Source organism: Saccostrea cucullata, unplaced genomic scaffold (assembly GCF_032062105.1).
Source record: "Saccostrea cucullata isolate Sc308-1 unplaced genomic scaffold, CSIRO_AGI_Scuc_v1 ctg3807, whole genome shotgun sequence".
NCBI lineage: Eukaryota > Metazoa > Mollusca > Bivalvia > Ostreida > Ostreidae > Saccostrea > Saccostrea cuccullata.
Window position 1 is genome coordinate 13,243 of NW_026939012.1, and position 24,931 is coordinate 38,173.

Below are 24,931 nucleotides of genomic sequence, written 5' to 3' on the forward strand. Positions count from 1 at the left end.
TCACGTGACCACCTACAAAACGTGACCTGTGCATGGGCAGAAGCGTATTAAAATTGAAAAGCACAACTTTGAATTTTTTTACACTGAAATCCTATATCATTTCTATTTTGGAATTAGTTCTCAAACTTTTTGATCACCCCTTTTATAGTTATGATAAGCAATGGTGCCTCTTCAAAATGGTGAAATGTCAAGGCCTCTTGTTTAAAACATGAACCAAATTCAAATATTGGAAAGTGGTTGCATGATGCTCAGGTGACCTATAAGGCTCATGGGCCTCTTGTTTCTTAAACAGCGCCAGGGAACTCAATGTGTACGCAAAAACCTTTGCCAAACAGTAAATATTGCACCCTCTAAAACCTGCTATACTGTAAAATAGACCCTTTTCCTATGACATATTATGCCTTGGAGTTATTTCTCTTAGCTGCCATCTTGTTGGGCAAAGTAGTGAATTTCTTAGTGAATCTTCTTTGAGCAACCAATTTTAAACATGCATGCAAGAAATATATGGGGAAAATTATTTACAAATCTCATACTCATGAATTAATAAAAGCTTTAACAAACGCATTTCATACGAAAAATAGTGTTATCAGTAAACAGTATAACAAATTGAACATTTTTGAATAATGAAAAGATCTGGGAATGCTGCCCTACAATATGGTAGCTACGGCTAATGACTCCTAGCAAAATATATCAAAGGAAAAAGGGGCTATACCTTGGCATCCTTTTACGTTATTACAATACTTGTATTCACAGCGACACTCTAACTGACAATTCATCCCCTAGTTTTGATATCTGCACCCACTTCTACAAGATACACCCGAAAAACCCGCATTACAGTCGATGATAGATTCACATCCCCTCACGTGATTGCAATACTGTTTTCCGCAATTACACGTCGACTGGCAATTCTTTCCGTACATTGGGAACCGGCAGCGTAGTACACAATTTTTACCATAATATCCTGTTTCACAATCTAAAATAAAAAATGGGAGCTAATAAGTCTCTACGTTTATCATACCTTTACAAAAACGACAAGCACTGTTCTATTCAGCGTAATATAACTAAGTTGTTATTGTATGTATTGATGGAGTATCAATGTGTTTAAAAACAAATACTTGTAGTAATGTGCAGTTTGAATGTTATTTTCAGTTATTAAAAATATACTTTTTCTTCTCATTTACTTGGAATGCTATCATTTGTGATGTGTCTTTTAATCTGTAAGTGATTTGCTAGATTACCTTGACACCCGTTCACGTGATCGTAAAAATTTTTGTGTACAATTACAAGTAGACTGACAACCTTTTCCATAGTTTGGGTAGCTACAATTTACCTCACAATCTCTACCGAAGTATCCTTCGTTACAATCTAAGGTAGGCTGACACCCGTTCACTTGATTACAAAACTGTTCCCCACAATTGCAGGTTGACTGACAACTCGCTCCATACGTTGGGTAGGGACAATTCACAATTACCGCCGTAAAATCCACGTGGACAATCTAAAATGAAAATCTTTATATCAGAGAGAGAGAGAGAGAGAGAGAGAGAGAGAGAGAGCATATACTAGTTATACAAATCAAACAATGAAACTTTCCACTTTTTTGTAAAAGAAATGTTTTTCTGTTCTGAGTGTAGTTTAGGAACAAAAAAAACATAAATATCTGTTTTGGTCGAATGAGTGAGAATCGCTGAGTAAATTAAGAAGTCGGGGGCTATCTATATAATTCCATTTCTTATTAATTCTTAAAGAACCCAAATGGATAAACAGCAACCCTCAAACTCACGCTGTTATTATATGATTATGTGGTGTTAAGAAAGTTCATTCCATGGTGAAATATTTTTGAAAATGGCGAGGTATAATTTTTCACTACACAGATGATTTTCTCAATTTGACAAATTCAGATAATTGTGCTTTAGATTTTTAGCAATTTATTTCTAGCAGGAACTTACTAGTAATAGCTTTTTCTTTCATATAAAAATACATATTAACATATTTAAAGCACCCGAATGACAAAAATACTGGTCATTTTGTGTGAAAATTCATGCATAGGATTTTTTCATTTTTTTCTTTACAGCTTATATAGCATCATATAAAGCTGATAAGCTTAGGTATAGGTAAGCTTAATCAATTTTCAAAAGAATAGGTATTTTACGGACGAATTAGAAATTTGTTCGGACAAATAAGTTATTTGTCCGAACAAATCAGATATTTGTTCGGACAAATCAGAAATTCGTTCGGACGAATTAGCTATTTGTTCGGACGAATTAGATATTCGTTCGGACAAATTAGAAGTTAATTCGGACAAATTAGTTATTTGTTCGGACAAATTAGTTATTTGTTCGGACAAATTAGATAGTTGTTCGGACAAATTAGAAATTCGTTTGGACGAATAAGTTATTTGTTCGGACGAATTAGATATTCGTTCGGACAAATTAGAAATTCGTTCAGACGAATTAGAAATTCGTTCAGACGAATTAGGAATTTGTTCGGACAAATTAGTTATTTGTTCGGGAAAATTAGATGTTTGCACAAATTATCTTGTAAAGAGAGGTATACAATTTGTATATTCAGAAGGATTCATCCCTTTTTAATACATAAATAATATACATAAATAGCTCTTTGGACCATGACATACACACGTTGCAACTAGACATGTGCTATTAAAGTCGGGTATGTTGATTGTAAATATTCGGAAATACCGGTAATGGCTCTATACCGGTATATATTATAGGCCTAAAGTCTGCCATTCTGAAAGTATATCATCTGAGAGCCCATTAGTAAATTCAAAGGGTCGGTAACTTCTTATCAAACATCTTTTCACTCCCATCCCTGACACACTCATAAGATTTGTCATAAATAAACATCTTATGGTTCTACCAGACCAACTTTTGCTGGTTGTGTTAAATTGGAAACACAGGGATAGCCAATGGTCAGTTACCACTTCTTTGAAAAGATGAGATCCACTCCTTAAGGTTTTATTCATACTGCAGGTAATTGGTACGGGAAAAAATGGCATTGAAAAAGTAACACCCCCCCCTCCCCACGAAATAGGACTGTCAACTTTGGGCAACTTTTCCTGTGTCCCTTTTTTTTTTTTTTGCTTGTCAACTTTTCAGGTAAGTATTTTTTCTCTCTCAGCCCCCCCCCCCCCCCTCACTTTCAAAAACGCTGCTACGTGGCTGTATTGCATTATATTAAATAAACTTCGGACTCAAAATATCGAGCCTCGACGGGTCTTAATTTTTTTAAGGTGGGGCTTACTAGCTAGGACATTTGTAGTTTTTCTTCTATACCGATGTTCCCACTTTTAAGTATTTTGTTATAAAGGAACAAAAAGAGGGAATCTCATAAGTCCATCTCCAATGGATTCTTTCTAAGATCGTTAAAAACTATTATTAAGTATCTGTATTAATTTTATTTTATTTAAGGAATGAAACTTATTTCAACTTATGTTATCCGATATAACATAACTTGGGGCAGTTTACGCTTTATAAAACGCGAAACGGTTTATAAGAAAGACAATTAGACAATATTTCCACCGGAAAAAAGGCTTCAAATTGAGCATTATTTTAAAATCAACGTCAAGCGAAGTGATACGTTTTTGACGTAACTCATTGTGACGTAGGCAAGTTATGTTATAAAAATGAATAAAACCGTTTAACCAATCAAATGACGTGTTACAACTAAAATTAAATTATATTTAAATATCAGAAAAGCGCATGAATTAAAACATGCAAGTATAATATTGACCAAATTATACACACGTCCCTTTCCAGGAAAAGGATTAAAAAATAGATGAATACATGTACGTTCCTAGAAAGTGCAGTAAGATTTGAAAACACATCATAATTTAATGCAAGTTAAGTTTCTTAACGATTAAGACAATCGATCGCTTTTAAATAGAGGAGGGGAGGGGTTGTTACTTGAAAATATTTTGACATTCATTCATTAATGATTTATTTTCCCCATAAAAGGGGTTGGTTTCATAATTCTCCATTCAAGTAAGTCATTGGCCTATCAAACCTTTGAACTGGTACTCAACTGTAAAAGCGTATAAACAAAATTAAGAAATGCTGAAAGTGAAATTAAATAGTTTGGTTGACTACATGTACCTCTCCAATAAGGAGAGGGGGCTATAATTATGCTCTGTAAATCAATGGACTAGGGAATATACCGGATTGACCGGTCGACATTCACCGGCTCGCGAGTCATAGGAACAACCTGAGATCAATACGAACAGGTTCATTTTTGTGAAGTTTTCTTAATTCACAAACAGGAATATTTAATTAAAAACTCAATGAGGACCTATTTTTCATTTTATACACCGCACATGTACCATATTGATTGATTGAATGTTTTACGCCGAATCGGCAATATTTCAGCCACATATCGGCGACATATGTATCAGAAATGTATACCAAAAATCATTCACATGTCATTATTAATAAATGCAGGGTAGTGCATATGTACATAAAAATTATAAGAAAGAGATCAACATTAAAACGACTTATCTTCATTACTCTTATTTTGCAAAGAATCAAAATAAAATGAAACGTCTTGGTGCACATCAATTGCAGTGTCTTGACAGTTGTTCACATTTTCTCTAATTTGTCCGAACAAATAACTAATTCGTCCAAACGAAAATCTATTTCGTCCGAACAAATAACAAATTCGTCCGAACGAATTTCTAATTCGTCCGAACAAATAACTTATTCGTCCGAACGAATTTCTAATTTGTCCGAACGAATATCTAATTCGTCCGAACAAATAACTAATTCGTCCGAACGAATTTCTAATTTTTCCGAACAAATATCTAATTTATATATATATATATAAAGAAATAAAAAAACCAACAACATTGTATATCCTAATATATATCGGATCCACCAAGTAGATTCAAGGTCACGGATGGAAATTCATATAAAGCACTAAAAATGACCAACGACACTAACAATAAAAAATGTCAATTTTTCGGGACGCCCTTCGGGACGAAATTACTTAAGTCAATTAAATGTATGAGTTTGTGAGTAATTTCTATCTGTTCTTGTGAATAATGATCGAAGAAATACTTTTCATTTTCATAACTGAACTTTTAGGAAAAAACAAAGGATCACTGATGATCACTTCATTTTAATGAATAATCTTATTTGGTACTCTGACTTAATGGTGACAATAATCCTGCTTCCCAACTAGAGTAGGTGTTGCACTTTCCAAATGGAAATATGGAGATAGCAAACGGTATTCAAGATCAAAAGTTCACAAAACAATACCAAATAGGAGCAGAGCAAACACGGACCTCCAAAACATCAGAGGTAAACGTTTTAACATTTAGCTCACCTGAGAGCTTGAGAGCTTTAAGTTAAAATAAAAAAAGGATTTGGCGCGAAAATTAGGGGATGAGGGTGGTCTTTAATCGATAACTCTTTAACAGTCTACATTTTGTTAAACATTACTAAAGCAAACATATTAATCTCATACATATTAAGGATACATTTCCCTGTAGAGTAGATTTAACTTTTACATATTTTAGTTGAACTTGCAGTTGGGGAAGGGGGGAACAATGCTATAGTTCAGATGTAAAGGACAATAAAACCACAGTTAGCGAAAGGAATATGCAAGAATCCTACATTAGTATGGATTCCAGTTTGTTGAATCCATACCCTCTCCCCTCATGGATTGTTTGGGCCCACTTTAAAGTTTAAAATTTTCAATGATAAACTGATTTCTGCTTTTCCCCTAGCCACAGAGATCAGGTGAGCCATGTGACCCACGGGCCTCTTGTTACTTCGTGTTATTAATATTGATTCTTTGTATCATACTATATCTTCTCTACCTGTACATCCCATAATAGGATCACATTTTTGTGGTTCACATTCGCACTCTGACTGACAACCAGTTCCGTAGCTTGGGTAGCTACATTCACGGTCACAATTGGAACCATGATATCCTGCTGAACAAACTAAGATAAAATCGTTTACATTAGTAAAGATATAATTTAATTTCAATGAGAGAGAGAGAGAGAGAGAGAGAGAGAGAGAGAGAGAGAGAGAGTACCTTAAACAAATTGTAAAGCTACTTATTTTTAGTGACATTTTTATAGATACTTTTTTGTAAAACAAGTAAAAAATAAAAGGATATCTGGTACTCTAGGAATTTTTGTATACATTTTGTCTGTTTTCTTATATAAAATGGTAATTAAAAAAGGTTTTTTTTTCTTGCAAAAAAGCCTGCAAGTGATTGTTTTTTTTTTTTATATTTGGAACAAAATTTCTAATTTCCTGCTTTCATTGGGTTATGACGCCTTATTGAACTGAAATGGAAATATTGGATATTCATATTCATATGCTATATTGATTGATAAATATTTCTGCTCAATGAAGATATCTGCTCAATAATTGATACCCTATCGCTATAACAAATAAGTAAAAAAATTAAAATCTTTACCTGTAAATAAACTAATCAATGAAAAGGCTGCTTTCGTTCGTTTTGTATCTGATCAATTTATTTAATTATTCAAAGCACTCTTTAACACATTTTCATGCATTATCGTAATAATTACGCTGCAAAAAAAAAAAAAAAAAAAAAAAAGACAAAGAAACAAAAAAACAAAAAAAATAATATTAAAGAAGGTCCACTGGACAAATACATTGAACCCACTTACCGGGGTAATATTGCGTAAATATTAATCAACTGGGTAAATTTATCAGTCTGACATTTAATTTGATTGTTTGGATTTGCACATTATGAACATATGAATATTTTTGTAATCGAGTAGTCGATGAAAAAATAGAAATTAAAGCCACGAAAAACGGCATTATCATATTGTTGCATCTCAATTCAGACACTAGACATTTCGACTGATCGAACTTGTAATTCATCCATTAGCTACAAAGCAGGCGGTTTGATATCAAAATTATTGAAATGTTTCAAATACACAACAAAAGTTCATTTTTGCAATACAATTTTTTTCAATTTAATTTTTTTAGTAAAGTGAGTAAGTTTAATGTTTATATCCATATGCAGTGTAAATTAATAGCGTTTCGGACTTTTCTTCTGTAAAAATATTGTTCTCGTTTTCTTGCAACCATTTAATGTAAAATCGCTAATAAAGCCAAAAAACGACATGGATTATCATCGTTCTGTGAGGAAAATGAAAACTCTACATTCATTTTTTGAACACTGTACCCAAAAAAGGCGCAATTCCTGCTTAAAAATTAAATGCGTTACACTCTTAAAATACCTCTTATTGGCGCTGTAAAATTTTATTTTCCTATAAAAGCTATTTAAACTTTATTTATTGACCGCAATCGGGAAGTTTATTCATAACGTATTTCCATTCATACCAAACTTACCAATATCCTGAATATTGCGAGTATTTTTTAATCGCTGATGTGTTAATAAGCCAGATACTTAATGACAACAACACCGCGAGTAACGTAAGTCCATTCTATTAATTTACTGCCCTCCTATTTCTTTTCTTTAGGTTTTAAGTCAACACTGTCTTAATCATTGTACTTTCTTCATCTGTTTATGGCATCATAGAAATATTACAAAACGCTTAATCAGTTGAAAAGAGGTTTGAAATTCATTGAAGAGCAAAGGAGCGCATCAGAATTCAATATGTATGTATATATTGTAGAAGTGAGAAAATGAAGAGTATAGATTCATTTCTTTTTCTATTAGAATTTATTCAGCGTCCGACGTCACAAGCATCAGACAGATTACTAATTTACAACAAGAAAACATTGATGTAACCTTCAATTGTCGCCCGGGAAATATATAAAGTAAACAATGAAAATGAATCTTGATCAACAAACCGCTTCGATATGTGTAAAAAGGCGTGCGTCTAATTGATGGAGACGATAGCTAAACTTGTAGTCGGATAAAAATCAAGAAAAAACGATACCATTTCAAATTTGATCAATTCCTCCAGTAAATGTTGGCTACATAAAATATAAATTGAAGTTAGACACAGGCATCACCTATATTTAAAAATGTACTAATTTCCAATTTTAGAAATATATAACACGAACTGTGTTACGTGAAAGAATACGTTTTTATCCGAGAGGTAAAATTCGATGTTCTAAAAAGGGAACTGTCGTTGTTTCGATAGTAAATGATAAGTAACTTTATATATTAAATATGAAAACATATATATTTTACAAATATCCCTTTATGGAAGTAAATATATTATGTATCTCGTAATCAATAATTGGAAAGAACATTCTGATTAACAATCTTTTCAATGTTTAGAAAAACTTTGATTCTACAAAACTACTCCCACCCCAATCCCCATACACCAACACTTAAACTTATATGTATAGAGCAGCCCGGTCCTCCGGACTGCAATTAAAACAAAATTCCATGCATGACTCTATTAACAGTGCAAATGGACAATGGTTGCGTCGTATCAAGAAAGACACACTGTACCCGAACAGAAGGTGGCATAATTTCTCAATTATTTGTATAACGTTATCGGTTTCCTTTACGAAAAGATATCTTTGATTTTGTAAGATATCTGCTTGAAAATCATCATTTGGTACTATACAAAATATACCGATTTAACTTTTTATTTATTTCGTATTATATATATATTGCTTATTTGTATCAAACTATATCTTCTCTACCTAAACATCCAACGACATGATGGCACCGGTCTTTTTCACAATTGCACTTTGACTGACAATCATCTCCGTACCATGGGTAGAGGCATTGAAGGTCACAATTGGAATCCACATATCCAGTTCGGCAAACTAAGATAAAAGTACTTGCATTAGTAAAAAATAACACTTCGAAAAAACTTTTAAGAATTGAAAATGTTAAAGATGTTAAAAACGAAACTTTCTACACTTCACTCCAAAAACCGAATGAATTTATCTCTTAATTACTCGACATCGTTTAATTCTTTATTTTGTCATTGAAAATAATGAAATCAATAAACAATAGGGTACTCTTCAAATACGAAAAATCTGCCTAAGAAAATCTGAAAGAAAGTCTGAAAAATGAGAGAGAGAGAGAGAGAGAGAGAGAGAGAGAGAGAGAGAATAATAAATAATAAATCTACGTACTTTCAGTGGTACTTTTTAAAAATACTTTTTTTGTAAAACAAATCAAAAACAATAAGAATTCTGGTAGTGTAGAAATTTCCGTATACATTTCGACTCTCTTCTTCCATATAAAATGGGATTTGACTTTGCATGTGCAAATAAGCCTGGAAGTGATTGTTTCATTTTTTATTTTAAGAACATACTTTCCAATTTCCGGTTATCATTTAGCTATGACCCATTTTTAAAAAAACTGTAATGGATATATTCCATATCATTTATATGTAACTTATAACTTCATGTCTGTTCAATGTAATTTTGGAACAACATTATTTTACTTATATTTAGATATATAGCTCCATGCATGATGCTTTCGGGTTAACTAATAAAAAAAACATTTCAATACTCGAGCACACTTTTGTGGATGTATTTTCTAACTTTATAATTTCATGATTGCAGAACTACTAGAAATAGATATGCCATTACATAAAATTAAGAATTCCTTCTAGGAATATATAATGTGAGAAAGAAACCCCCCCCCCATTTTGAGTGATTTTAGGATATGTATTTTTCTCCAAGGAATTAATAATTTTTCTGCCCCCCCCCCCTCCCCAGTTCAGAAGAAACAATCTTACCTTATCCAACATCCCAATGTTATAAGAAATCACATTAAAACACTAAAATAATTATTATCACCCAAATGCTTGTAAATCAGAAAAAAATTAGTCCTCAGACTATTAAACTACTTATCAATACAGACCGTGAATAAAATACATCTTGAAATGAAATACTATTTAAAATTTAGGGTAATTCATTCAGGAGAATAGTTAAACAGAAAAAAAGGAATAATTCATTTTAAAAATCTTTTACTTTACACTTTTACACAAAGAATTTACAAACTTCTCTGGAGTATTTGTAACTATTTGATTGTGACGCAATTTTACATGTAGTTACTTAGGTATTTGACGTCAATGATACATCCATGGAAACGTGGATTCAACATGAATTACAGAAACAATTTTAATTTTTTTTATGTAATAATATTCTTTAGCGTTATGCATTCGAGATATTTCACAAGTATTCCGATAGTAAGGTGTTTAGCAGATTTATCGAAGCCACGGGAGATAACTCTTCTCGCAGATCTTCATAAAAACGTATATATATTTTGCTAGAAAACTACTATCAAAAGAGTTTTTCCAACCTACTTTATTTTGAAACAGAAAGATGAAATATTTCTAGATTTAGTTAGGCGTGATTTATAGTCCTGTTTAGGATTTTTTTCAAGAACAGCAAAGGCGTGGTTGGTCATAGTTATATATTTACATTTCCATTGTTTTGTCTGTAATATTCCTTACAAATTAAAATTTTGTTCATTTTCTCATGAACTTGCAAAAGGCGCTTGAATATTTCTTGCATGCAAAGTAGCGGCGCATGAATACGGAACTACTTTTAAGGGAAATTCCAAATGGAGTAAATATAACTACAAAGTGGTGTTTCCCGATAAATATTGACATAAATAAATATTTTTTTTAAAAAAGAAAACAACCCTTCTTGAAAATAAAAATAAGTTATTTCATGAAATAGTTTTTATTCCTGGTACAATAGATAATAATAATAAAAAAATACATATGATACATATTATCGTCTGCTTTGATCCCAACATCAAAGAAATGGCTTCTGCTGATGAATCAGATGCTAAAAAAGGCAATTTTGAAATGCCAACAATTGATGAACTTTATCCTGAACTTCAAAATATGGATTTTCTGTTTGATGATGACCTTGATCTCCTTTTAAATGATTTAACTATGCCAAACATTGGAGTATCATTTATTGAAAACACACAGGAAATGAATGATAAATTGAAGCTTGATGAAGAAGGGAATCTGCAGTCAACTTTAGACCACAAACAGATAAATCCTCAGAAAACAAGATTTGGAAATGTTTCAAATGAAGAACTCTTAAAATATTATGAGAGCAACCAGTCGAAAAACACCAGAAAAAATACCAAATGGGGCATAAAAATCTTCCAAGATATGAGTTTTCACTTTTGTTTACAAATTTCTTGCAGATATAGTTGATAATGATTCTTTGCATAAAAATAATATTCAGTCAAAATTATCCCTGGTGTTTTAAAATAACAGAACAATCAGTAGAAAATCTGACTGACATGCAAAGAAACCTAGATTTCAGCCTTGCTTTCCTCTTTTCAGAGTGGTGTGTGGAGTCGCAGGGTCACATAGTAGATTTCATGTCCATAAATGCTGATGAATTGGCTTCTTTACTGACAAAGTTTTATTGCGAAGCTAAACCAAAACAAACAAATGCTAGACAAAACTCCCTTCCATCAGAACTTGCAGGAGAATACCATAAAAACACTCTAAAGAATATACGTGCAGCCCTCAACCGTCATCTCCAGGACTTGGGGAGAAACCTCGACATCGTTAATGCCAGTGAATTTAAAGTTTCAAATAAAATTCTAAATGGCCTTTTAAAGCAACGAATGCAAGAGGGTCTCTCTCGCCCAACTGCCCACAAAGAAATCATAATCGATGATGATTTGAAATTAATTGCAATTTATTTTAAAAATGCTGAAGCAAACCTCATCATCCTAAAACAATGTGTTTGGTTCAACCTCGCCACACACTTTGTTACTAGAGGAATCGAGTTTCACCATCAATTGAAAATTAAATCATTCACCTTCAAAAATGATAACTTTGGCGAGTATGCAGTTCTAAACCATGAAGTAAAACAAAAAAACTTCCAAGGTGGTTTGGGTACAGAGGAAGCTCCAAGCGACAAACGTATGTACACGACAGGATCAGAAACATGCCCTATAAAAATGTTGAAGCTGTTGATTAACAAAACGGATGACACTGCAACTCACCTTTTTAACCAATACAACAAAGCTGTTTTTGAATTTCCATCCATTACATCCATTTGGTTTGTAAACAAACCCCTGACGAAAAGAACATTAACCAACTTTATGTCCGAAATTTGTAAACTTGCCCAAACCAGCAAAATCTATACACCACATTGTTTGAGAGCAACTGCGATGCAACACATGAACAACGCTGGTCATGAAACAAGGCACATTATGTTCATGTCAGGGCACAGAAACGAATCATCCATCAGATCGTACAATAGACACTGTTCAACGCAGCAAAAAAAAAAAAAGCCCTCAGTGCCACAATTTCCAAAATGACTGATGAAAACTTACCACGACAAGAGACATCAAAGAATGAGCAAGTCCTTGACGTTAGCTCCGTTCCGATGTCAGCACCTCGTTCCTCCGACCTTGTATCCCCGCCATGTGGAATTCTGCAGGTGGAAAATACTAACAAAATGATGATAAATATCCAACACTCTAGCTCGTCGGTTACCGAAACAGTACAAACCCAAGGCATTATGACACATTCGACATTTCACGGCTGCACATTCCAATTTGTTTCAAAATAACCGGCCATGCTTACGACCTGATCACTGACATGGTAATATTTACATATGCGCATTCCGGAAACATTTTTTTTGTGTAAAATCCAATTGTTGTCGAACATTCTTTTTCTCAATTGTTTCTTATAATCTATTGATTAAATTTCTGAAATCAATTATCATTCGTTTTGTTATAATTGTATATTACTACTATTACTAAGCCGCACTATATTTTTCAAACGACGCAGATTGGGGCTCACCACGGGATCAATTTCAAAAATATCAACTTACGACTATTTATAACAAAGAGGGGGGTTTCGATTGAAAAGAAAGTTATAATATAAATATAAGAAATGAATTTCATTTTTACAGATTCATGAGGTTATATGAACGCCGGCATATTTTTCATGAAGCGCTAACGCGCTTCATGAAATATGCCGGCGTGAAGCGTCAGAGTTCATAACCTCATGAATCTGTAACAATGAAATTCATTTCTTAAATGGAAGCATCCTCTGAAAGTGTACATTCAAATTTGTTTAACTCATGATCCTCAGTCGAGGGGGGGCCAATGAGGGATCAAAGTTTAACGAAAGAAAACATAAGAAAACTCTTCTCATGCACAGCAAAGTCATGATTGGTCATAGTTATATTGAAGCATCATTTTTTGGGCAGTGTAGATTAAAGTTTGTTCAAATTATGACCCCGGGGGTAGGGTGGGGCGACAATGGGGTATCAAAGTCTAATGTAGGATTACATAAGAAAAATCTTTAAAATCATTCACAAAGTCAGCATTTTGATTGATCATTGATTTAAAAGCATAAAATCGTTATGTAGATTTGGACTTAATAGGAGAATAGAGGAGAAATAAAATTGATCATATCAAAGGAATACAAAGGCAATATCAATAGAATTGTTCAGCTTATAAACAACAAAAACATGTGTCACATTAATTTAAAAGCATTCTAAAGAAGTGTAAATTTAAGTTTGTTTAAATATCCCCCCACAGAACCCACTTTTATAATGCATTTAGATTTTTACATACTGTACTAATTTTTGCTCTTATCTAGCCAGTTGCTCGTATGAGCGATGTGGCACCTGGGCCTCTTGTTGAGTTAGGGCTGAAAATCATGGCCATATTTCAGCAGATTTTTTGTACAAAGAGAGAGGTGGCACTTGATCCAACCTTTGATGTTTGGAGGTCTGTGTTTGCTCTGCTCCTATTTTGTATTGTTTTACGGACTTTTGATCATGAATCATATGTTTTATTTGTCGAATTTATATGTGGCAAGGGTGAAGCATTCAATTATATCATTCTTGTAAATAGTGTGGATGATATGTAATGATGTTAAATTACATCAATAACTGTGATGCAATTGATTTTGAAACTTCTTCATATATTGCATTCAAAATTGATGACATTTTACTTGTCTGTAATTGCAGAATAAAATTAAAGGTGCAATTATAACATTGCTGGTAAAAAAACATTTTTAATTGTATGGTACGAAGTTATATTTTAATCATATTAAATTCATGATAAAGGTGAATTTAAAAAAAATGGTGAAACACATAATTATTTATCTGCACTAAATACAGGCAATACTGGGTTATATATTTCAGCATATGATCACTGATAAAGTCTACATACCTGCAAAATATCTCATTGATATATCTATCTGCAAAAAAGTCATACCCAAAATGATTTTAAAAATGTCCTGCGCACAACACTTTTTTGTGATATTTTGAAAATTCACTTATGAATTTTACAAGTTTTAAAAATTCACTGGGAAATATAATATTTACATTCAGGGTAATTTTCTTCATGAAATCTATTATAAATTCACGACGTTCAAATCTCAATAATTTTTAACACTCCCGAAACCTTGTCACTGCTCGTTAGAATAAACAGTAGGAACTACATGCATTTTCCAAATTTTAGGAACAACAAAATATACAATGTTTCATTTCAATTTTATTTCAATTTCATTTCAATTTAATGAAAATCAATACAACAAATGTGCGTTTAAAAGTAATTTGTAACTTTTTTTATTGCAATGTTCGTTTGCGTCACTAAACTGATATCCAAACCATCTCGAAAAACATCTGTGTGTATTTTTATCTTTTTCTATTTTTTCAAACCTTAGGTTTTCTTTGTTGTTTAACGTAACTCTCGAGAATGGTTGAAAAGAAAACAACCAAGATTTGTAATTTTTCGTAATATGTCAGCCCACAAGCTACGAGTATTTCATAAAAATAAGTCGGGGTTCCAGGGTATCGTTATGATTCAAGACCTCGGACATTGCGAGAATATCTTGATTCTTGATAAGCAGATTTTTATATGTGCACATGCTCCACTAAAAACATATATTCAAACTGTTTGCATGCAGAAAAATTCTTCTATCGTTTAACTCTTTACAACTTACTGAACTCTGAGACAACATTCGCTTAATGTTCACGTCATCGAAGTATAACTTTACCTTTTCCGAGTAGACACTTTAAAGCGCGATAGAAGCGTAAATAAATATAAAATACTATTCTAATTAGTTTATAACTTTTCTTATATTATGAGATTTTAGCAAATATAAAAAAGAAGGAAAAAGGCATTCAATTGAAGATTAAAATTACTCTTGAAAGTGCTTGAAAAATGCATGATTGCTTGGAATGGTATATGCACGATTTTGTGTCAGAAATAGGAAATGGTAATTGCGTAAAAATGCGTAACTGTGGGGAATGGGTTAACAAACTATTGAAAGGCATACAAATTTAAAGAAACAAAATATCTAATTTCATTTTTGGTTTCATAAAAGGTATGTATTTATATCTGTAGCTGCTATATAGATTTATATTGTTACATTTGATGACGATCCAGAAACAGTTTTCTTTTGTATAAAAATGAAAGATAGATATAAAACGTAAATTGGAAGACCGCTATAATACAAAGAACAATGATGCTATATAACTTTGCCGCCCTTCTTCTTCCTTGGTTTTCTGAAGGGTTACATTTTCTCTCTGAGTCTACAAAAGATATAATTAAATACAACTAATAAAAATGTATGTTTTAGATTTAAATCCCAAATTATAGTAAGAGAGACCTCAAAGTTCAGAACTGTTCTATGTTTACTCGTACAGATAAAAAATACAATTGTTTATTAAAACAATTGATTCCTTTCTTTTGTTTGAATGGCAATATCCAAAAATTAATTATAATTCAATTCTTGAAAAGACTGATGGAAATGATGACTTTTATTGAGACTGTTGATATTTTTGTTTCATCAATTTGTATGTCCATAACTTAACACATTTATAAAGTTTTCATACATGTACGTAGAACATTCTCTTGCATATAAAGTCAACGGTGAGAAATAAACCCCGTATGAAGGTACATTGCTGCAAAGGTAGGTGTAGCTGACGATTGAAATGTTAAAATCATCAAATTTTATAATAAAAATTGGCTGTTGGATTAAAAACAAAATAGATATTGTTTATCAGAAACCCAAGAATCTTTTTAATATAGCTGATTTCAAAAGATGATTGATTTTTGAGTGATAACATCTACTGGAGGGTGTGGTTATAAGAAACCGAGACTTCCGACAATTTGTTGGAATTCCCATGGATACCAAATGCGCACCGTTATTGATAGAAATATTTTTAATTCCTGTGAAGCAGAATTTGGACATTTAGATGTGCAACGATATAACCCGTCGACCTTGAAATAAAGGATACCACAAAGTTTGACACATCTTTCTTATATTTTAATATTTTAGAAAAAAAGACGTTAATGGTTATAACTAGTAATCAACAAGGCTATGTCGTAAACGTGATGATTTTCACCTTTTGATCTTCAGCTTCCCTTGTTTATGCGGCAATATACCCTTGTCACCTGACCTCGAATACTGCTCGATGTATCCATATATTTCCTTGTATATAATGTTGAAAGATAGAAAGTTTTAAATTTTTGATTTGATAAAATTGTGTAATTTCAAATTTTCCAGCACTTATTTGAATTTTGAAGTATCCACATCTGATTTATACAATACGTTATATCGCGACTACCAATGAGTACCTCGCAGTTATCTAACTTACTACCGCTCTTTTACGGGGGAGTCGAGAAAAGTCTACATTTCTGGGGGCAAATGACATTGTTTACAGTAGTGACAATCGAATGATTCGAACAATTTAATGCCGAAATCACGATGTTTTGCCAGATATTGAACTCCAAATAGTAGATTGTCAAGTAAGGAAAGTTTAGAATATTTTATCTGCTTAAAAATGTGACGATTTTCAATGAAAATTGAACGAGAAGAGTCCGCTTAATTAAAAATATCGTTAAAAATGTGACAATTTAGGATTGGCTCCTCTCAAAAATATATTAGGCTGGTTCAGCGATTGTTTAGCGAGGTATTCCACCAGGATTTTTTACTTATCTGCCCTTATAAATACTACAATGATCGATCTTGCATTGTATTGAAAAGCACATTGCCCCCACCCAACAGACGATTCCTACCTCCTTCGCGAAAGAGTTCCGCTAAGTTAAGTAATCGCGATATCAAGTATTTTCCCGATATATTTATAAATTGTTTTAAAGTACTCCCGAAGTTTCTCCTTCAAGACTATTAATAGTTTCGTGAAGAGTAATCTATAAAGAGAGAAAATCTGTAGTTATTGGATTCCAATTTGAAACTTTGTAAGGTTTTTAAATACCGTTTTGAATCCAATTAAGCTATGGTATTCAGATTCCTTTCAGATGTTGGCAATATCAAAAATATTCAAAACTGTTATGATTTTGAAGAACCTCCCCCTTAGAATGAAAGCTATGGGTGTGAGTTTTATAATTAAATCCCAGTTCCTCTTAGATAGAACTTAAATACATGTCATGGGCCTTACAAAAAAAAACCTACAACGTTGTTACCCGCTTTGTCAGCAGAAACCATTATGTACTGATCGTTTAATTTAGCAAAATCGTCTTTCACTTCTGATTTATTTTTCACATAATAAATTTCATCACTTTCAATATACACATGTATTTGATTTACTAAAAATTATTATATATTTTCCAACATTGTTCCACCTTTATTTTCTAATGCACATTTTGTATGTCCCACGTCTAGCTTCATACAAAATACTCATTTTGAAACCTTGAATCTAAATATATTTTTGAGAAATTATTAATGAAAGTTAAAAAATATCTTTAGATAAAATCCATTCATTTCTATATAACAGGGAGTTTCAGGATTTCAAGTAGAATTCGTTTAGCCTAACTCTTGGTGCATCACTATTAGAATGTAGTAATCACATTTATTAGGGTCAGGTAACATTTTGATAGTTTTGAGTGGGTTTTTGTCCCCCCGAAATTACTAAATTAAAACTGTTTATTGTGTTACGAAAGCTTAATGTTTACCTAAACATCCTCTTATATGATCACAATATTCAGGTCTCCTTCATTCACATTTTGACTGACATTGAACACCGTAGTTTGGATACCGGCAAGGAATTTCGCATTTTCTTCCAAAATATCCCGGTAGACATTCTAAAGAAAGAAAAATGATGATCTTTTTTACACAATGATATACATTTACTAAATAAGAATCAATAAGATTTGGAAAAAAACCCAAATATTTCAATGGTGTATTTCAGAGTAACCTTCATCAGATATGCTGAATGTTAATACAGGATGAGACACGTTTGAAATTATCAGAACCTCAGGAGAGACCGTTAGAGAACCATCTGAAAAAAATCAAATAAGTACTTAATAAGCAATGTTTAGTTAAGCATAATTCAAAATAAATGTTGAAGGATATTTGTATTGGATCATTAAAATATATGCCTTCACATCCTGTGATGGAACTACAATTCTCCATTTCACAGTTACAAAACATCTGACAACCCCTCCCGTAGTTAGGATAGCGACAAGGTTCAAGGCAGCTAGGACCAAAAAATCCAGGCTTGCATTCTTAAGAAAGGATATTGAAAACATTCAAAAAACAATTCACTACTTAAGGTATGTTTTTCAACAATAAAATTTGTTAGATATTTCTTTATTAAATCTATGACTGTTAGTTAAACACGTCATTTATCATCTTGATTTTTCTTAATTTGTTGCGCCATTCTGAGATCAGAAAACGGAATGATTTAAAATAATATGACTGGATTGCAGACTTCATTACCATAACCAATGTAATTAACTTCTGATGTTCAAATTATACTTTGAATTACAAGTTCATGTAGTTTCAAGCAATACTTTTACCCAATGTCCTTTTTGCAGAACACTTTCATCACATCAATATATTCCTATTTGCCGGAACATAATGTATATTGATCAAAGTGTAACGACTTAAATAAATAAATAATTCAACTTAATGTTTCGAATTTGTCGTTTTTATTTACACGGCTGCAATAGACTCCACATGGTACTGTGATTTAAGAGTTTAATTGCCCTTAACAATAGAGAGATGGTTAAAGTCCCAATGCGGGACGTGGATACTGTCCTTCTGAAGAGACGTATTAACCAATATTCAATAGTCGCAATAGTAGCAAACATAAGGAAGAAACTTCATCACCAAAAGGCTAGAAGTGGTAACTACAAGTCTACATTTGTACATGTAGCCCTTCACCGGCAAGTGGTGACATCTCAATACATGTATGACTGACAAAAGGTTCAAAAGGTTTGTTAAAAATAAACATACGAAGGGTGTCTAACAATGTCGTAGACAATGTTTAATTGTTTATAGCCTTGCAAACATTAAAACAATATTCTTGTCAAGTTTTATATGGCCATATTTTGTTCGATGTTCCTTTCAAATAGTAAATTCTGAGTAGTATAATTATATCTTTTATGATAACATTTTTTGACAAGTTATGTAAAAGATTGTATAGTCTGTGGACGCATGAACAAAACCCGGAATGATTTAAGCATGTAACTGTTCCAGTGGCATCCGTTTCTGTAGTAATATGTAAAACATCATATTAAAAATTATTTCAGTGAAACCAGAACCTTAGTAATTTGTCAAGTTTTCATCTAGATAAGACAGGGTTTTGTCGCAGTATAAGAAATACCTAGTTCTGCCATCAGAAGTCATTTTTTACTTTAAATGAATTACTGAGATGCTCAAAAGACAAATGAAAAGCATAAACGACAGTAATTAATAATAATAATGAATATACTGTCATGAAAGGTAAAATACGCTTGCTTTTTTGTGCCCATGTAAACTTTTATGTTTCCTTCATTGCTACACAATTTTCTTATTAAATGCATTCCATGTGTTATGATGAAATTTGAAGTTCATGATCATAATGTTGCTTTTTACTACGTCAAAAAAAGAATGAATTAGCATGGAAAAACTATATTTTGTCCTTATTCACGAATTTTCGGGAAAAGCCTCGTACTTTCAATACAGATCAAAATAGTAATATACTAAAGAGAATTACTTCAAGCCTTGATAGAAAACTGCAATAAAAGTAACATATACTAAATATTAATACTTGGTATTGGGAATAGTGCTCTTACCTGAACACCTGTTATCCGCTGGATTCCACTCTTTGCATGCTTCTCCAGTGCTTAAATTTAAAGACTTGTTACATGTATCATGACAATATATATTATTTATACTATTTAAAGTGAGAGAGAGAGAGAGAGAGAGACAGAGAGAGAGAGAGAGAGAGCAATATAAGAAGATATTTGTTTTTTAAATTCTTCTGAAATTGAAATTACATACCTTGTTAATATTTCTTTTGTTAAACATGTCTTGAAAACACGCACTGTACAAATCAGAGTACAGAATAGAACTCGACAACTTACAGCCATTTACATTTCTTTGCTCTTGATTAATATAAATTATTAATTTTGTGAGAGCTACATATAATGACGTATTAATACAAGTAGGATAAGATTTATAAGTTTTCAATAGATAATTTATTTCCTGGTAGATAATATTTCCTGATAACAAGACTTTCTTGTATTTCCTGAACTGATCAGTGCAGAATTTATCTATCTTTACTAAAGGGAAAAAGAAAAGCAAAGTAAGCTTTTGAAGTGAATGAATGTATTATTCGAATATATTTTCCAACATTATTCCATTATTTTTTTTAATGCACATTTTGTATGCAAATCCTACAGTGTAACTTTAAAGAAAATACCCATTTTGAAACCTTGAACCTGAATCCTGTACATATTTAATTATTTTACTAATTCGTTATGAGAATTAATGTCTTAAGATACAGTCCATAAATTTCTATTTTACAGACAGTTTGAGGAATTCCTTTAGACAAACTCTTTGTACAAATTTAATAATTACATTTACTAGGGTCAGGTAACATTTTGATATTTTTGAGCGGGTCTTTGTCTCCCAAAATTACACAAATCAAAACTGTTTATTGTGTTACGAAAGTTAATGTTTACCTAAACATCCTCTTATATGATCACAATATTCAGGTCTCCTTCATTCACATTTTGACTGACATTGAACACCGTAGTCTGGATACCGGCAAGGAATTTCGCATTTTCTTCCAAAATATCCCGGTAGACATTCTAAAGAAACAAAAAATGATCATCTTTTTTACACAATGATATACATTTACTAAATAAGAATCTATAAGATTTGAAAGTAAATGTTTCTCCAATTTCAATTTTGTATTCAGTAACCTTCATCAGATAAGCTGAATGCAGGATGAGACACGCTTGAAATAATCAGAACCTCACGTGAGAACGTTAGAGGAACATCTGAAGAAAATCGAATCAGCAGAAAATAAGTAATGTTTAGCTACGTTGTATATATAATAAAGAAATAAATGTTGAGGGATATTTGCATCAAATCAATGAAATTGTATGCCTTCACATCCTGTGATGGAACTACAATTCTCCATTTCACAGTTACAAAACATCTGACAACCCTTCCCGTAGTTAGGATAGCGGCAAGATTCAAGGCAGTTAGGACCAAAAAATCCAGGCTTGCATTCTAAAGAAAAGATTTAGAAAACGTTCCATTAAACAATTCACTATTAAAGGTACATGTATATTTTCAATAATAAAATTCGTTAGAGATCTTTTTATTAGAATTTATTACTGTTAGTTAACACGTCTTTTATCATATCGATTTTCTTAATTTGTTGAGCCATTCTGAAATCAGAAGACGGAATGATTAAAACTAATATGACAGGATAGCGTACTTCATCGCCATAACCAATGTAATTTCTGATGTTCAAATTGTAATTTCAATTACAAGTACATGTAATTTCAAACAATATTTTTTACCCAATGTCCTTTTTGCAGAACACTTTTATCATATCAATATATTCCAATTTGCCGGAACATATGTATATTGAACAAAGTGTTACACTGTACGACTTGAATCAATAAACAATTCAACTTAATGTTTCGAAATTGTCATTTATTAACATGATTGAAATAGTCTCCGCATGGCACAGTGATTAAAGAGTTTAATTGCCCTTAAAAATAAGAAGATTGTTCGTGTCCCAATGCGGGACGTGAAAACTGTTCTTACTGAAGAGACGTATATGCATTAACCAAGCTTCTATGTCACAGTAGTAGCATACATAAGAAAGAACCTTCATCGCCAAAAGGCTAGAAGTGGTAACAATCAGTCTAAAATTGTAGCCCTTCCCTGGGAAATGGTGGCATCTCAATATGACTGAAAAAAGGTTTAAAAAGGACGTAAAAATAAATATACTGTACGAGGGTTGTCAAACCAAGTCGTAGAAAATGTTAATGGCTTTGCAAACATTAAACCAATATACTAATAGAATTTTATATGGCCATAATTTGTTCGATGTTCCTTTCAAATGACATTAAATATATATCTTTCATGATAATATTTTTGAGAATTTATGGTGAGGAGTACATGTATATAGCCTGCGGGTGCACGAACAAAATCCGGAATAATATACGCACGTAACTATTCCAATTGCATCCGTTTCTGTAGTAATATTTAAAACATCTTAAAACATCTTAATATTATTTCAGTGAAAATAAACAGAACCTAAGTTATATATCAAGTTTTCAGGTATATATTGTCGAAGGGGAGGGTTTTGTTGCAGTATATGAAAACCTATTCCCATTATCAGAAGTCATTCTTACTTTAAATGAATTTTTGAGATGCTCCAGAGACAAGTGAAAAGCATTGACAACAGTAATTAATAATGTCTATATAATGTCATGAAACGTAAAATACGCTTGCTCTTTTTGTGCCAATATGCACTTTTATGTTTCCTCTATAAATAGTGTTATATTATTTTCTTTTTAAATGCATTCCATGTGTTTTCATGAAATTTTGAAGTTCATTATCATAAAATGTTGCTTTTTAAAACGATAAGAAAAAAATGGTTCAGCATGGAGAACCTTTATTTTGTCCCTATTCATGAATTTTTGGACAAGCCTTTTACTTTCAATTTTGTTCAAAATAGCAATATACTGAATAAAATGATTTCAAGCCTTCAGAGGGGACCTATATCCGAAAAGTCATTGTGTGAAATTTTCAAAATTTGACATTTCTTTAGTGACCGCTTGCTCTTAATTTTTAGGTATCCAAAACAATACCTTTATATGCTTATTTTTACACAGGAGCACGTGCAAAAACAATGTGAAATGCTACAAATAGATTATTTTCAGACATTATCGTTCTACTTCAAATATGCGCAAAAAAGGACCAAAAATGTCAAATCACATTCGAAATCAAAAAGGTTTTTAATCTATATCTTTAAAACGAAGGCAAATTCATTATACTTCATCTTGCATGAAAAATAATAATGGAGCACAATGTAAGTATCACCCCGTTTTTTTTTGTCGTATTTTTTACAATTCCGACATGCATAACAGGTAATAACTTTAAAAGTCTTTGTGTGAAAATGTTGTAATTCATATTTTTGAAAGAAATGATTCATCTTTTTATTTTAACAAAGAAAAAAGTATACCTTTATGATATAACGAGAAATATGACGTTTTCTTTAATTTCCGTACTCTTGTGTTATAAATATTGAACTTTCTGCACTAAGACAAAGGTAAGTTAACACTGACAAACAGCTGAATATTAAATTACATGTATTTTGCGAAAAACGAGTATTTTGTTTTGATCAGAAACAATCTAAACAGATTAATTCATTTCTTCTTCATTCTAATCATTCTCGCCCCCTTCCCCGTCAACAACCAACACCTATTAGAACCTAGGAATGACTTTATACAATAAAATCTACTTGTACTATAAATCAATTAGTAAATATAAGTACATGTACATTTCATTCGTTTTTCATAGTTTGATCCAGAAAATACAATTAATTGTACATGTAAACATAAAATTAAACATATTTTCCTGATGTAAGCCACTTTCTTTGCTGAATTTTATCTTATCTTTTTGTAATTCAGCATATCATCGAGGTATTTCTTCACAACTGAAATTGCTATGAATTATCAACCAAAACAACAGAATTCTAATATTAACAAACTCTAATTAATGATGAATAAATTCTCTTTTTGTAAATTGTGTACGTTATAGATTATTATAAATGTCATGCCTATATCACAGTTGCAAAAGTCAACAGGTAAAATCAAACGTCACGTAACACTGCTTTAACGTAGAACGACATATGTCTTCCTTTAATAGAAAGCTTGCAGTCAAAGTTACTTATATAACTATAAATCCTTGGTAGTGGCAATATTGTTCTTACCTGAACACACGTTATCCGTTGGATTCCACTCTTTGCATGCTTCTCCGGTGCTTAAATTTAAAGGCTTGTTACATGTATAACGATAATATATTATATATACTATTACAAAAAAAATAGAGAGAGAGAGAGAGAGAGAGAGAGAGAGAGAGAGAGAGAGAGAGAGAGAGAGAGGAAAATACTTTTTAATACTACTGAAATTAAAATTGTATACCTGGTAAATATTTCTTTTGTCAAACATGTCTTGAGAACCCGAACTGTACACATCAGAGCACAGAATAGAACCCGAAAATTTACAGCCATTTACGTTTCTTTTCTGCACGCATGATAGATTTATATTAATATTTTTTTTAGAACTGCATATAATGACATATGATGCAAGTATGATAAGATCAAAAAATTATTAAAAGGTTATTTATTTCCCGCTAGATAATATTTCCTGATAACAAAGTCTTTGTTGCATTTCCTGAACTGATCTGTGCAGAATTTGTTTATCTTTACTGAAAAGAGAAGGAAATGCAATGTAAGCTTTTGAAGTAAATTAGAACTATTATTTCTAATATATCTCCAGTATTGTCATTAAACATTTAAATTTTCTTCAATCAACAAGTTACTGGTGATTTTGACTGATAATTAATGAGTTATTGAAATTCACATGTCGATACCCTTGATATTGAAAATTAAGTCTTAATATCGCCATTGCACACCAGTATCAGCCTTGAATCTTTTGTGCATTGAGTTCATCAAAGAATTGCATTTTAAGGGATCAATTTTTGTAAATTTGATTTACATGT

The 24,931-nt window shown here is 31.9% G+C and overlaps 1 protein-coding gene and 2 long non-coding RNA genes across 4 annotated transcripts; 1 reads left to right on the plus strand and 2 right to left on the minus strand.

Annotated features, from left to right (window-relative positions):
* The first annotated feature begins 10,711 nt into the window (after positions 1-10,711).
* On the plus strand, positions 10,712-12,243 carry LOC134252097 (uncharacterized). Its single transcript, XM_062734535.1, has 2 exons — positions 10,712-11,054; positions 11,252-12,243. Exons 1-2 carry the CDS (start codon positions 10,712-10,714, stop codon positions 12,241-12,243), a joined length of 1,335 nt encoding a protein of 444 aa, XP_062590519.1.
* Positions 12,244-14,474: 2,231 nt separating this feature from the next.
* Positions 14,475-18,193, minus strand: LOC134252096 (uncharacterized). The gene is made up of 3 exons (XR_009988899.1): positions 18,108-18,193; positions 17,866-17,994; positions 14,475-15,482 (listed from the first exon to the last, which is right to left on the minus strand). It is a non-coding gene; the product is annotated as an uncharacterized LOC134252096 (long non-coding RNA).
* A 91-nt stretch (positions 18,194-18,284) lies between these two features.
* Positions 18,285-24,192, minus strand: LOC134252095 (uncharacterized). Of its 2 annotated transcripts, XR_009988898.1 has the most exons (5): positions 24,141-24,192; positions 21,106-21,418; positions 20,863-20,991; positions 19,972-20,035; positions 18,285-18,417 (listed from the first exon to the last, which is right to left on the minus strand). It is a non-coding gene; the product is annotated as an uncharacterized LOC134252095 (long non-coding RNA). The 2 variants fall into 2 exon arrangements; XR_009988897.1 differs by lacking the exons at positions 18,285-18,417; positions 19,972-20,035 and having other exon boundaries at positions 20,676-20,991.
* Positions 24,193-24,931: the final 739 nt, after the last annotated feature.